The following is a 16,031-nucleotide window of genomic DNA, read 5'->3' on the forward strand; positions in this document are numbered from 1 at the left end:
CCCTATAGGGTTATATGGGGTCTGGAAGCCCCTATGGGGTGATAGGGGCCTGATGGGGGGCAAGGGATCCCCTATGGGGTAGTAGGAATCCCATATGGGGAGATAGGGATCTCTTATAGGGTTATATGGGGTCTGGAAGCCCCTATGGGGTGATAGGGATCCCTTATGGGGTGATATGGGGTCTGGAAGCCCCTATAGGGTGATAGGGATCCCCTATGGAGGGGATTGGAAGCTGCTCGATAGCCTCAAACATATGGACCTGGTATGGGGTTAGATGGGATTATATGGGGTTATATAGGGTCTGGAGCCCCCTATAGGGTCATATGGGGTCCTATATGGGGTCATATGGGGTCTGGAAGCCCCTATGGGGTGATAGGGGTCCCCTATGGGGTGATATGGGGTCTGGAAGCCGCTATGGGGTGATGGGGATCCCCTATAGGGTTATATGGGGTCTGGAAGCCCCTATGGGGTGATATGGGGTCTCGAAGCCCCTATGGGGTGATATGGGGTGATAGGAATCCCATATGGGGTGATATGGGGTCTGGAAGCCCCTATGGGGTGATAGGGATCCCCTATGGGGTGATATGGGGTGATGGGGATCCCCTATGGGGTGATATGGGGTCTGGAAGCCCCTATGGGGTGATAGGGATCCCCTATGGGGTGATATGGGGTCTGGAAGCCCCTATGGGGTGATTGGGATCCCATATGGGGTGATAGGGATCCCCTATGGGGTTATATGGGGTAATGGGATCCCCTATGGAGTGATATGGGGTCTGGAAGCCCCTATGGGGTGATAGGGATCCCATATGGGGTGATAGGGATCCCCTATGGGGTGATATGGGGTGATAGGGATCCCCTATAGGGTGATATGGGGTCTGGAAGCCCCTATAGGGTGATATGGGGTCTGGAAGCCCCTATAGGGTGATAGGGATCCTATATGGCGTGATTGGGATCCCCTATGGGGTGATATGGGGTCTGGAAGCCCCTATGGGGTGATATGGGGTGATAGGGATCCTATATGGGGTGATTGGGATCCTGTATGGGGGGAACTGCAAGCTGCTTGATAGCCTCAAACATATGGACCTTGTATGGGATCCTATAGGGTCATATGGGGTCCCCTATAGGGTTATTGGGGTCCCCTATGGGGTTATATGGGGTCTGGAGCCCCCTATAGGGTTATATGGGGGCTGGAAGCCCCTATGGGGTGATATGGGGTGATAGGAATCCCCTGTGGGGGGGATTGGAAGCTGCTCGATAGCCTCAAACATATTGACCTGGTATGGGATCCTATAGGGTCATATGGGGTCCCCTATAGGGTTATATGGGGTAATGGGGTCCCCTATGGGGTGATATGGGGTCTGGAAGCCCCTATGGGGTGATTGGGATCCCCTATGGGGTGATATGGGGTGATAGGGATCCCATATGGGGTGATCATCGACGAGGCGCATCGGCTCAAGAACAGGAACTGCAAGCTGCTCGATAGCCTCAAACATATGGACCTGGTATGGGATCATATAGGGTCTTATATAGGGTCATATGGGGTCTGGAAGCCCCTATGGGTTTATATGGGGTAATGGGATCCCCTATGGGGTGATATGGGGTCTGGAAGCCCCTATGGGGTGATAGGAGGCAGGGAATGGGAGGATGGAGCCTCCTATGGGGTGATAGGGGGTAATGGGGTCCCTATGGGGTTATATGGGGTCTGGAAGCCCCTATGGGGTGATTGGGATCCCCTATGGGGTGATATGGGGTCTGGAAGCCCCTATAGGGTGATATGGGGTGATAGGGATTCTCTATAGGGTTATATGGGGTCTGGAAGCCTCTATGGGGTGATGGGGGTCCCTTATAGGGTTATATGGGGTCTGGAAGTCCCTATGGGGTGATAGGGATCCCCTATGGGGTGATATGTGGTCTGGAAGCCCCTATGGGGTGATAGGGATCCCCTATGGGGTGATATGGGGTCTGGAAGCCCCTATAGGGTGATAGGAAGCCCCTATGGGGGGAACTGCAAGCTGCTCGATAGCCTCAAACATATGGACCTGGTATGGGGTTATATGGGATTATATGGGGTTATATGGGGTCCTATATGGGGTTATATGGGGTAATGGGGTCCCCTATGGGGTAATATGGGGTCTGGAGTCCCCTATGGGGTGATATGGGGTGATAGGGATCCCCTATGGGGTGGTGGGAGAAAGGGGATCCCCTATGGGGTTATATGGGGTGATAGGGATCCCCTATGGGGTGATATGGGGTGATAGGGAGCCCCTATGGAGGGGATTGGAAGCTGCTCGATAGCCTCAAACATATGGACCTGGTATGGGGTTATATGGGATTATATGGGGTTATATGGGGTTATATGGGGTTATATATGGGATTATATGGGGTTATATGGGGTTATATATGGGATTATATGGGGTTATATGGGGTCTGGAAGCCCCTATGGGGTGATAGGGATCCCCTATGGGGTAATATGGGGTCTGGAAGCCGCTCTGGGGTGATAGGGATCCCATATGGGGTGATAGGAATACCCTATAGGGTTATATGGGGTCTGGAAGCCCCTATGGGGTGATATGGGGTGATAGGGATCCCCTATGGGGTGATATGGGGTCTGGAAGCCCCTATGGGGTGATAGGGATCCCCTATGGGGTGATATGGGGGTCTGGAAGCCCCTATGGGGTGATATGGGGTAATGGGATCCCCTATGGGGTTATATGGGGTAATGGGGTCCCCTATGGGGTGATATGGGGTCTGGAAGCCCCTATGGGGTCATAGGGATCCCCTATGGGGTTATATGGGGTCATATAGGGCAGAGGGACCCCTATGGGGTGATAGGGATCCCCTATGGGGTGATAGGGATCCCCTATGGGTTGATATGGGGTAATAGGGATCCCCTATGGGGGGGATTGGAAGCTGCTCGATAGCCTCAAACATATGGACCTGGTATGGGGTCAGGGGGGTATGGGGACTATTGATTTCAATGGGGCCTTTGCGGTTATTTGAATGACCCTAAATCCCCTTTTTTCACCCCAAAACAGGAGCACAAGGTCCTTCTGACCGGGACCCCGTTACAGAACACTGTGGAGGAGCTTTTTTCCCTCCTCCATTTCTTGGAGCCGTCGCAGTTTCCATCCGAGGCCGAATTCCTCAAAGACTTCGGGGACCTGAAAACGGAGGAACAGGTCGGGAAACCCTATAGATCCTATAGGAAACCCTATAGACCCTATAGATCCTATAGAAAACCCTATAGATCCTATAGATCCTATTAAAACCCTATAGAACCTATAGATCCTATAGAAAACCCTATAGACCCTATAAACCCTATAGATCCTATAGAGAACCCTATAGACCCTATAGATCCTATAGATCCTGTAGAAACCCCTATAGATCCTATAGGCCCTATAGATCCTATAGAGAACCCTATAGAGCCTATAGGGCCTATAGATCCTATAGGAAACCCTATAGAGCCTATAGGCCCTATAGATCCTATAGAAAACCCTATAGATCCCATAGATCCTATAGGAAACCCTATAGACCCTATAGATTTTATAGGAAACCCTATAGATCCTATAGAAAACCCTATAGACCCTATAAACCCTATAGACCCTATAGACCCTATAGATCCTATAGAAAACCCTATAGATCCCATAGACCCTATAGAGCCTATGAACCCTATAGATCCTATAGAAAACCCTATAGATCCTATAGATCCTATTTAAACCCTATAGACCCTATAGATCCTATAGAAAACCCTATAGAGCCTATAGGCCCTATAGATCCTATAGAAAACCCTATAGATCCCATAGATCCTATAGGAAACCCTATAGACCCTATAGATTTTATAGGAAACCCTATAGATCCTATAGAAAACCCTATAGACCCTATAAACCCTATAGACCCTATAGACCCTATAGATCCTATAGAAAACCCTATAGATCCCATAGACCCTATAGAGCCTATGAACCCTATAGATCCTATAGAAAACCCTATAGATCCTATAGATCCTATTTAAACCCTATAGACCCTATAGATCCTATAGAAAACCCTATAGATCCTATAGATCCTATTTAAACCCTATAGACCCTATAGATCCTATAGAAAACCCTATAGATCCTATAGAAACCCTATAAATCCTATAGGCTCTATAGATCCTATAGAAAACCCTATAGACCCTATAGATCCTATAGAAAACCCTGTAGACCCTATAGATCCTAATAAAACCCTATAGACCCTATAGATCCTATAGAGAACCCTATAGACCCTATAGGCCCTATAGATCCTATAGAAAACCCTATAGACCCTATAGATCCTATAGGAAACCCTATAGACCCTATAGATCCTATAGAAAACCCTGTAGACCCTATAGAAAACCCTATAGACCCTATAGGCCCTATAGATCCTATAGGAAACCGTATAGACCCTATAAACCCTATAGATCCTATAGAAAACCCCATAGATTGTATAGAAAACTATAGATCCTATTAAAACCCTATAGACCCTATAGATCCTATAGAAAACCCTGTAGACCCTATAGATCCTAATAAAACCCTATAGACCCTATAGATCCTATAGAAAACCCTATAGACCCTATAGGCCCTATGGATCCTATTAAAACCCTATAGACCCTATAGATCCTATAGAAAGCCCTATAGATCCTATAGGAAACCCTATAGACCCTGTAGACCCTATAGATCCTATAGGAAACCCTATAGAGCCTACAGACCCTATAGATCCTATAGAAAACCCTATAGACCCTATAGATCCTATAGAAAACCCTATAGACCCTATAGACACTATAGATCCTATTAAAACCCTGTAGACCCTATAGACCCTATAGACCCTATAGATCCTATTAAAACCCTATAGACCCTGTACATCCTATAGAAAACCCTATAGACCCTATAGGCCCCATAGATCCTATAGAAAACCCTGTAGACCCTATAGAAAGCCCTATAGACCCTATAAACCCTATAGACCCTATAGAAAACACTATAGACCCTATAGGCCCTATAGATCCTATAGAAAACCCTATAGACCCTATAGACTCTATAGATCCTATAGAAAACCCTATAGATCCTATAGAAAACCCTATAACTTCCCCTACTGACCCTATATCCACCCTATAGGTCCAGAAGCTGCAGGCCATCCTCAAACCCATGATGCTCCTTCCCCATCTGACCCTATAGCACCCTGTAAACCCCATAGACCCCATAAACCAACCCTATATCACCCCATAGTCCACATAAACCCCATAGACCCCATAAACCAACCCTATATCACCCCATAGATCCCATAAACCCCATAGACCTTTCCTATCACCCTATACAGACCCCATAGACCCCATAAACCCCATAGACCCCATAAACCTTCCCTATCTCACCCCATAGACCCCATAAACCTTTCATATCATCCTATAAAGACCCCATAGACCCCATAAACCTTCCCTATCTGACCCTATAAACCCCATAGACCCCATAAACCTTCCCTATCTGACCCTATAACCACCCATAGACCCCATAAACCTCCCCTATCTCACCCCATAGACCCTATAGACCCCATAGACCCCATAGACCCCATAAACCTTTCCTATCTCCCTATAAACACCCCATAGACCCCATAAACCTTCCATATATCACCCCATAGACCCCGTAAACCTTCCTTATCTCACCCCATAGACCCCATAAACCTTCCCTATCTCACCCAATAGACCCCATAGACCCCATAAACCTTCCCAATCTGACCCTATAAACCCCATAGACCCCATTTGACCCTATAACCATCCCCTAGACCCCATAAACCTTCCCTATCTGACCCTATAAAGACCCCATAGACCCCATAGACCCCATAAACCTTCCCTATCTCACCCCATAGACCCCATAGACCCCATAAACCTTCCCTATCACCCTATACAGACCCCATAGACCCCATAAACCACATAGACCCCATAAACCTTCTGTATCTCACCCTATAGACCCCATAAACCCTATATAACCCCATAAACCCTATATCCACCCTATAGGTCCAGAAGCTCCAGGCCATCCTCAAACCCATGATGCTCCTTCCCCATCTGACCCTATAGCACCCTATAAACCCCATAGACCCTATAAACCCTATAAACCCTATAAACCCCATAAACCCCATAAACCCTATAACTTCCCCTATAGGTCTAGAAGCTCCAGGCCATCCCATAGACCCCATAAACCTTCCCTATCTCATCCCATAGACCCCATACACCCCATAAACCTTCCCTATCTCACCCCATAGACCCTATAAACCCTATAAACCCCATAAACCCTATATAACCCCATAAACCCTATATCCACCCTATAGGTCCAGAAGCTCCAGGCCATCCTCAAACCCATGATGCTCCTTCCCTATATCACCCCATAGACCCAATAAACCTTCCCTATCTCACCCCATAGACCCCATAGACCCCATAAACCTTCCCTATATCACCCCATAGACCCCATAAACCCTATAAACCCCATAGACCCCATAAACCCCATAAACCCTATAAACCCTATATCCACCCTATAGGTCCAGAAGCTCCAGGCCATCCTCAAACCCCATAGACCCCATAAACCCCATAGACCTTATATAACATCCCAGACCCTATAAACCCATAGACCCCATAAACCCCATAGATCCTATATAACCCCATAAACCCTATATCCACCCTATAGGTCCAGAAGCTCCAGGCCATCCTCAAACCCATGATGCTCCTTCCCTATATCACCCCATAGACCCCATAAACCTTCCCTATCTCCCTATAAACACCCCATAGACCCCATAAACCTTCCTTATCTCACACCATAGACCCCATAGACCTTCCCTATCTCACCTCATAGGCCCCATAGACCCCATAGACCCCATAGACCTTCCCTATCTCACCCCATAGACCCCATAGACCCCATAAACCTTCCCTGTCTCACCCCATAGACCCCATAAACCATCCCTATCTCACCCCATAGACCCCATAGACCCCATAAACCATCCCTATATCACCCCATAGACCCCATAGACCCCATAAACCATCCCTATATCACCCCATAGACCCCATAGACCCCATAAACCTTCCCTATCTCACCCCATAGACCCTATAAACCCCATTTGACCCTATAACCATCCCCTAGACCCCATAAACCCCATAGACCTTCATTATATCACCCCATAGACCCCATAGACCCCATAAACCTTCCCTATCTGACCCTATAAAGACCCCATAGACCCCATAAACCCCATAGACCTTCATTATATCACCCCATAGACCCCATAGACCCCATAAACCTTCCCTATATCACCCCATAGACCCCATAGAACCCATAAACCTTTCCTATCTCACCCCATAGACCCCATAAACCTTTCTGATAAGCTTCCAGCCACCCCATAGACCCCATAGACCCCATAAACCTTCTGACCCTATAACTTCACCTACTGACCCTATATCCACCCTATATCCACCCTATATCCACCCTATAGGTCCAGAAGCTGCAGGCCATCCTCAAACTCATGATGCTCGTTTCCTATATCACCCCATAGACCCTATAAACCCCATAGACCCTATAAACCCCATCTGACCCTATAACTCTCTATAGGTCCAGAAGCTCCAGGCCATCCTCAAACCCATGATGCTCCGTCGCCTTAAAGAAGACGTAGAGAAGAACCTGGCCCCGAAACAAGAAACCATCATCGAGGTGGAACTGACCAACATCCAGAAGAAATATTATAGGGCCATCCTAGAAAAGAACTTCTCGTTCCTATCCAAAGGGGCCGGGCACAGCAACATGCCCAACCTCCTCAACACCATGATGGAGCTACGCAAGTGCTGTAACCACCCCTACCTCATTAATGGTCGGTTGGAGCCAAAATCCCATTGTTTTACCCCAAAAAATCACCGAGAAATTGAGGAAAAGCGAGTTTTAGTTATAGGGTTTTATAGGGTTTCGGGTCTCCTATCCATACCATTACCCAAAGTCATTAGGAAGGTAAAGATTAAGGTTCTCCAATGCCACCCGACCTCATTAATAGTCAGTTTGACCCAAAATCCCATTGTTTTACCCCAAAAAATCACCGAGAAATTAATAGGATCACCATGGGGTCTTATAGGGTTTCGGGTTTCCTATCCATACCATTATACAAAGTCATTAGGAAGGTAAAGATTAAGGTTCTCCAATGCCACCCGACCTCATTAACGGTGGGTCGGACCCAAAATCACCCTATTTAGCCCCAAAAATTAATAGGATCGGGTTATAGGGTCTTATAGGGTTTCGGGTTTTCTATCCCTATCATTACCTGAAGTCTTTGAGGACATGGGGTAGAAGGTTCTCCAATACCACCCGACCTCATTAATATTGGGTCGGACCCAAAATCCCACTATTTAGCCCCAAAAATGAATGGGAAGTTGAATAGGATCGGGTTATAGGGTCGGGTTATAGGGTTGGGTTATAGGGTCTTATCTAAAGGGGCCGGGCACAGCAACATGCCCAACCTCCTCAACACCATGATGGAGCTACGCAAGTGCTGTAACCACCCCTACCTCATTAATGGTCGGTTGGAGCCAAAATCCCATTGTTTTACCCCAAAAAATCACCGAGAAATTGAGGAAAAGCGAATTTTAGTTATAGGGTTTTATAGGGTTTCGGGTCTCCTATCCATACCATTACCTGAAGTCAATAGGAAGATATAGACTAAGGTTCTCCAATGCCACCCGACCTCATTAATAGTCAGTTTGACCCAAAATCCCATTGTTTTACCCCAAAAAATCACCGAGAAATTAATAGGATCGCTATGGGGTCTTATAGGGTTTCGGGTTTCCTATCCGTACCATTACACTAAGTCAAAAGGAAGGTAAAGATTAAGGTTCTCCAATGCCACCCGACCTCATTAACGGTGGGTCGGACCCAAAATCCCACTATTTAGCCCCAAAAATTAATGGGATCGGGTTATAGGGTCTTATAGGGTTTCGGGTTTTCTATCCCTATCATTACCCGAAGTCTTTGAGGATATGGGGTAGAAGGTTCTCCAATGCCACCCGACGTCATTAATGTTGGGTCGGACCCAAAATCCCACTATTTAGCCCCAAAAATGAATGGGAAGTTGAATAGGATCGGGTTATAGGGTCGGGTTATAGGGTTGGGTTATAGGGTCTTATCTAAAGGGGCCGGGCACAGCAACATGCCCAACCTCCTCAACACCATGATGGAGCTACGCAAGTGCTGTAACCACCCCTACCTCATTAATGGTCGGTTGGAGCCAAAATCCCATTGTTTTACCCCAAAAAATCACCGAGAAATTGAGGAAAAGCGAATTTTAGTTATAGGGTTTTATAGGGTTTCGGGTTTCCTATCCATACCATTACACAAAGTCATTAGGAAGGTAAAGATTAAGGTTCTCCAATGCCACCCGACCTCATTAATAGTCAGTTTGACCCAAAATCCCATTGTTTTACCCCAAAAAATCACCGAGAAATTAATAGGATCACTATGGGGTCTTATAGGGTTTCGGGTCTCCTATCCATACCATTATACATAGGTCTTCATAAGATGGAGTAGGAGGTTCTCCAATGCCACCCGACCTCATTAATAGTCAGTTTGACCCAAAATCCCATTGTTTTACCCCAAAAAAAAGACGATATTGTTATAGGGTCTTATGGGGTCTTATAGGGTTTCGGGTCTCCTATCCATACCATTACCCAAAGTCATTAGAAAGATAAAGATTAAGGTTCTCCAATGCCACCCGACCTCATTAATAGTCAGTTTGACCCAAAATCCCATTGTTTTACCCCAAAAAATAAGGGGATACTGTTATAGGGTCTTATGGGGTCTTATAGGGTTTCGGGTTTCCTATCCATACCATTATACAAAGTCATTAGGAAGATATAGACTAAGGTTCTCCAATGCCACCCGACCTCATTAATGTTGGGTCGGACCCAAAATCACCCTATTTAGCCCCAAAAATTAATGGGATCGGGTTATAGGGTCTTATAGGGTTTCGGGTTTTCTATCCCTATCATTACCCCAAGTCTTTGAGGACATGGGGAAGAAGGTTCTCCAATGCCACCCAACCTCATTAATGTTGGGTCGGACCCAAAATCCCACTATTTAACCCCAAAAATGAATGTGAAGTTGAATAGGATCGGGTTATAGGGTCGGGTTATAGGGTTGGGTTATAGGGTCTTATCTAAAGGGGCCGGGCACAGCAACATGCCCAACCTCCTCAACACCATGATGGAGCTACGCAAGTGCTGTAACCACCCCTACCTCATTAATGGTCGGTTGGAGCCAAAATCCCATTGTTTTACCCCAAAAAATCACCGAGAAATTAATAGGATCACTATGGGGTCTTATAGGGTTTCGGGTTTCCTATCCATACCATTATACAGAGTCATTAGGAAGGTAAAGATTAAGGTTCTACAATGCCACCCGACCTCATTAATAGTCAGTTTGACCCAAAATCCCATTGTTTTACCCCAAAAATTAACGGGATTCAGTTATAGGGTCTTATGGGGTCTTATAGGGTTTCGGGTCTCCTATCCATACCATTACCTGAAGTCAATAGGAAGATATAGACTAAGGTTCTCCAATGCCACCCGACCTCATTAACGGTGGGTCGGACCCAAAATCGCCCAATTTAGCCCCAAAAATTAATAGGATCGGGTTATAGGGTCTTATAGGGTTTCGGGTTTTCTATCCCTATCATTACCCCAAGTCTTTGAGGACATGGGGTAGAAGGTTCTCCAATGCCACCCGACCTCATTAATAGTCAGTTTGACCCAAAATCCCATTGTTTTACCCCAAAAAATAAGGGGATATTGTTATAGGGTCTTATGGGGTCTTATAGGGTTTCGGGTCTCCTATCCATACCATTATACAAAGTCATTAGGAAGATAAAGAATAAGGTTCTCCAATGCCACCCGACCTCATTAACGGTGGGTCGGACCCAAAATCACCCAATTTAGCCCCAAAAATTAATAGGATCGGGTTATAGGGTCTTATAGGGTTTCGGGTTTTCTATCCCTATCATTACCCGAAGTCTTTGAGGATATGGGGTAGAAGGTTCTCCAATGCCACCCGACCTCATTAATGTTGGGTTTGACCCAAAATCCCACTATTTAGCCCCAAAAATGAATGGGAAGTTGAATAGGATCGGGTTATAGGGTTGGGTTATAGGGTTGGGTTATAGGGTCTTATCTAAAGGGGCCGGGCACAGCAACATGCCCAACCTCCTCAACACCATGATGGAGCTACGCAAGTGCTGTAACCACCCCTACCTCATTAATGGTCGGTTGGAGCCAAAATCCCATTGTTTTACCCCAAAAAATCAACGAGAAATTGAGGAAAAGCGAATTTTAGTTATAGGGTTTTATAGGGTTTCGGGTCTCCTATCCATACCATTATACAGAGTCATTAGTAAGGTAAAGATTAAGGTTCTCCAATGCCACCCGACCTCATTAATAGTCAGTTTGACCCAAAATCCCATTGTTTTACCCCAAAAAATCACCGAGAAATTAATAGGATCACTATGGGGTCTTATAGGGTTTCGGGTCTCCTATCCATACCATTACACATAGGTCTTCATAAGATGGAGTAGGAGGTTCTCCAATGCCACCCGACCTCATTAATAGTCAGTTTGACCCAAAATCCCATTGTTTTACCCCAAAAAATAATGGGATTCAGTTATAGGGTCTTAAGGGGTCTTATAGGGTTTCGGGTCTCCTATCCATACCATTACACTAAGTCATTAGGAAGGTAAAGATTAAGGTTCTCCAATGCCACCCGACCTCATTAATAGTCAGTTTGACCCAAAATCCCACTATTTAGCCCCAAAAATGAATAGGATCGGGTTATAGGGTCTTATAGGGTTTCGGGTCTTATATCCCTATCATTACCCGAAGTCTTTGAGGACATGGGGTAGAAGGTTCTCCAATGCCACCCGACCTCATTAACGGTGGGTCGGACCCAAAATCCCACTATTTAGCCCCAAAAATTAATGGGATCGATTATAGGGTCTTGTAGGATTTGGGGTCTTTTAGCTGTGTAGAACCTGAAATGACCCTAAACCTCCTATTTTAACCCCAAATGACCCTAAACCTCCCATTCTAACCCCAAATGACCCTAAATCTCCCATTCTAACCCCAAATGACCCTAAATCTCCCATTCTAACCCCAAATGACCCTACACCTCCCATTCTAACCCCAAATGACCCTAAATCTCCCATTCCAACCCCAAATGACCCTAAATCTCCCATTCTAACCCCAAATGACCCAAAACCTCCCATTCTAACCCCAAATGACCCTAAATCTCCCATTCCAACCCCAAATGACCCTAAACCTCCCATTCTAACCCCAAATGACCCTAAACCTCCCATTCTAACCCCAAATGACCCTAAATCTCCCATTCTAACCCCAAATGACCCTAAATCTCCCATTCTAACCCCAAATGCCCCTAAATCTCCCATTCTAACCCCAAATGCCCCTAAATCTCCCATTCTAACCCCAAATGACCCTAAATCTCCCATTCTAACCCCAAATGACCCAAAATCTCCCATTTTAACCCCAAAAAGGTGCCGAGGAGAAGATCCTCCAACCCAATTAATCCAATTTTTCTACCCAAACTCTCAATTTTATGCTATTTCGAGGCCATTTAATGCTATTTTCAGGCCATTTAATGCTACTTCCAGACCATTCCAACCCCAAATGACCCAAAATCTCCCGTTTTAACCCCAAAAAGGTGCCGAGGAGAAGATCCTCCAACCCCATTAATCCCATTTTATCGCTCTTAATTTTACAGTATTTCCAGGACCTTTAGAGCCTTAAATGCCCTTTTTTATGGTATTTTCAGACCATTTAGAGCCTTAAAACCCCCTAAACCTCCAGTTTTAACCCCAAATGACCCAAAATCTCCCATTTTTACCCCAAAAAGGTGCCGAGGAGAAGATTTTATCCGAGTTCCGCGACTCGTGCCCCCACCACGTTCCCCACGACTTCCACCTTCAGGCCATGCAACGCCACCCAACCTCATTAACGTTGGGTCGGACCCAAAATCACCCTATTTAGCCCCAAAAATTAATGGGATCGGTTATAGGGTCTTATAGGGTTTCGGGTCTTATGGGGTCTTCCATCCCCATCACTACCCCAAGTCTTTGAGGACATGGGGTAGAAGGTTCTCCAATGCCACCCGACCTCATTAACGGTGGGTCGGACCCAAAATCACCCTATTTAGCCCCAAAAATTAATGGGATCAGGTTATAGGGTCTTATAGGGTTTCAGGTTTCCTATCTCTATCGTTACACAAAGGTCTTTATGAAGACTGAGTAGAACGTTCTCCAACCCCAATTAATCCCATTTCCTGATTATTCAGAACCCGAAATGACCCAAAATCTCCCGTTTTAACCCCAAAAAGGTGCCGAGGAGAAGATTTTATCCGAGTTCCGCGACTCGTGCCCCCACCACGTTCCCCACGACTTCCACCTTCAGGCCATGGTTCGTTCGGCCGGAAAATTGGTTCTTTTGGACAAACTGCTGCCCAAACTCAAGGCCGGGGGGCACAAGGTGCTGGTGTTCTCCCAGATGGTGCGATGCCTCGACATCCTGGAGGATTACCTCATACAGAAGAGGTTTGGGGCAAATTTCTGCAGTTTTGGGGCTTTTTGGGGTTCATAGGGTGTTATGGTGTCGGTAGGAGCCGAACGTGTTGAGTTTTGGGGTTCTTTGAGGTCTATAGGAGCTTTGGTGCGATGCCTCGACATCCTGGAGGATTACCTCATACAGAAGAGGTTTGGGGGTTTTTTGGGGCAAATTTCATGAATTTTGGAGTTTTTTGGGGTTTGAGGGAATCTGTAGGGTGTTATGGGGTCGGTAGGAGCCGACGTGTTGAGTTTTGGGGTTCTTAGGGCTCTATAAGGGTTTGGTGCGATGCCTCGACATCCTGGAGGATTACCTCATACAGAAGAGGTTTTGGGGCAAAATTAATGGATTTTGGGGTTTTTTGGGGTCTGTACGGGGTTTTGGGGTCTATAGGGTGTTATGGGGTCAATAGGAACCCAGTGTGTTGAGTTTTGGGGTTCTTTGAGGTCTATAGGAGCTTTGGTGCAATGCCTCGACATCCTGGAGGATTACCTCATACAGAAGAGGTTTGGGGCAAAATTCTGCAGTTTTGGGGCTTTTTGGGGTCTATACGGGGTTTTGGGGTCTGTAGGGGGTTATGGGGTCGGTAGGAACCAATACATTGAGTTTTGGGGTTCTTTGGGGTCTATAGGAGCTTTGGTGCGATGCCTCGACATCCTGGAGGATTACCTCATACAGAAGAGGTTTGGGGGTTTTTTGGGGCAAATTTCATGAATTTTGGGGTTTTTGGGGGTTTGAGGGAATCTATAGGGTGTTATGGGGTCAGTAGGAGCCGAACGTGTTGAGTTTTGGGGTTCTTTGGGGTCTATAGGAGCTTTGGTGCGATGCCTCGACATCCTGGAGGATTACCTCATACAGAAGAGGTTTGGGGCAAAATTAATGGATTTTGGGGTTTTTCGGGTTCTATGGGATCCCATTTGTTGGGTTATGGGGTCGGTAGGACCCCGACGTGTTGGGATTAGGGGTTCTTTGAGGTCTATAGCAGGTTTGGTGCGATGCCTCGACATCCTGGAGGATTACCTCATACAGAAGAGGTTTGGGGCAAATTTCTGCAGTTTTGGGGCTTTTTGGGGTCTATACGGGGTTTTGGGGTCTGTAGGGGGTTATGGGGTCTTTAGGACCCAAAATGTTGAGTTTTGGGGTTCTTTGGGGTCTCTATGGGGTTATGGGGTCAATAGGACCCAACGTGTTGAGTTTTGGGGTAAATATCCCAAGTTTTGGGTTCTCCATGCGAAATATTGGGTGAATATACCAAGTTTTGGGTAAATATCCCAAGTTTTGGGTTCTCCATGTGAAATATGGGTTGAATATCCCAAGTTTTGGGTTCTCCATGCGAAATATCGTGTGAATATCCCAAGTTTTTGGGTAAATATCCCACATTTTTGGGTAAATATCCCAAGTTTTGGGTTCTCCATGAGTATTTTGGGTTAAATATCCCAAGTTTTGGGTTCTTGATGTGAAATATGGGGCCAATATCTCAAGTTTTGGGTTCTCCATGAGAATTTTGGGTTGAATATCCCAAGTTTTGGGTTCTCCATGCAAAATATGGGGTGAATATCCCATTTTTTGGGGCAAATATCCCAAGTTTTTGGGTAAATATCCCAAGTTTTGGGTTCTCCATGAGAAACTTGGGTTGAATATCCCAAGTTTTGGGTTCTCCATGCGAAAAATGGGGTGAATATCCCAAGTTTTGGGGCAAATATCCCAAGTTTTTGGGTAAATATCCCAAGTTTTGTGTTCTTCATGAGAAACTTGGGTTGAATATCCCAAGTTTTGGGTTAAATATCCCAAGTTTTGGGTTCTCCATGAGAAATATGGGTTGAATATCCCAAGTTTTGGGGTAAATATCCCAAGTTTTTGGGTAAATATCCCAAGTTTTTGGGTAAATATCCCAAGTTTTGGGTTCTCCATGAGAAACTTGGGTTGAATATCCCAAGTTTTGGGTTCTCCATGCGAAATATCGGGTGAATATACCAAGTTTTGGGGTAAATATCCCAAGTTTTAGGGTAAATATCTCAAGTTTTGGGTTCTCAATGTGAAATATGGGTTGAATATCCCAAGTTTTGGGTTCTCCATGCGAAACATGGGGTAAATATCCCAAGTTTTGGGGTAAATATCCCAAGTTTTTGGGTAAATATCCGAAGTTTTGGGTTCTCCATGCGAAAAATGGGGTAAATATCCCAAGTTTTGGGTTCTCCATGCGAAATATCGGGTGAATATCCCAAGTTTTGGGGTAAATATCCCAAGTTTTTGGGTAAATATCCCAAGTTTTGGGTTCTCCATGAGAAACTTGGGTTGAATATCCCAAGTTTTGGGGTAAATATCCCAAGTTTTTGGGTAAATATCCCAAGTTTTGGGTTCTCCATTCGAATTATGGGGTAAATATCCCAAGTTTTGGGTTCTCCATGAG

The 16,031-nt window shown here is 45.8% G+C and overlaps 1 protein-coding gene across 1 annotated transcript in view; it reads left to right on the forward strand.

Annotated features, from left to right (window-relative positions):
* CHD8 (chromodomain helicase DNA binding protein 8) overlaps positions 1-16,031 on the forward strand; it is a 182,764-nt gene that overhangs the window by 38,503 nt on the left and 128,230 nt on the right. Inside the window, exons 14-16 of the mRNA XM_085534818.1 lie at positions 3,036-3,179; positions 7,593-7,848; positions 13,398-13,611. Of these exons, the coding sequence (XP_085390944.1) occupies positions 3,036-3,179; positions 7,593-7,848; positions 13,398-13,611 (614 nt within the window). The remainder of the gene's footprint in view (positions 1-3,035; positions 3,180-7,592; positions 7,849-13,397; positions 13,612-16,031) is intronic.

The sequence above is a fragment of the Coturnix japonica genome, unplaced genomic scaffold, assembly GCF_054131305.1.
Source record: "Coturnix japonica strain WE unplaced genomic scaffold, WE-NBRP24 Scf100, whole genome shotgun sequence".
NCBI classification, from domain to species: Eukaryota; Metazoa; Chordata; class Aves; order Galliformes; family Phasianidae; genus Coturnix; species Coturnix japonica.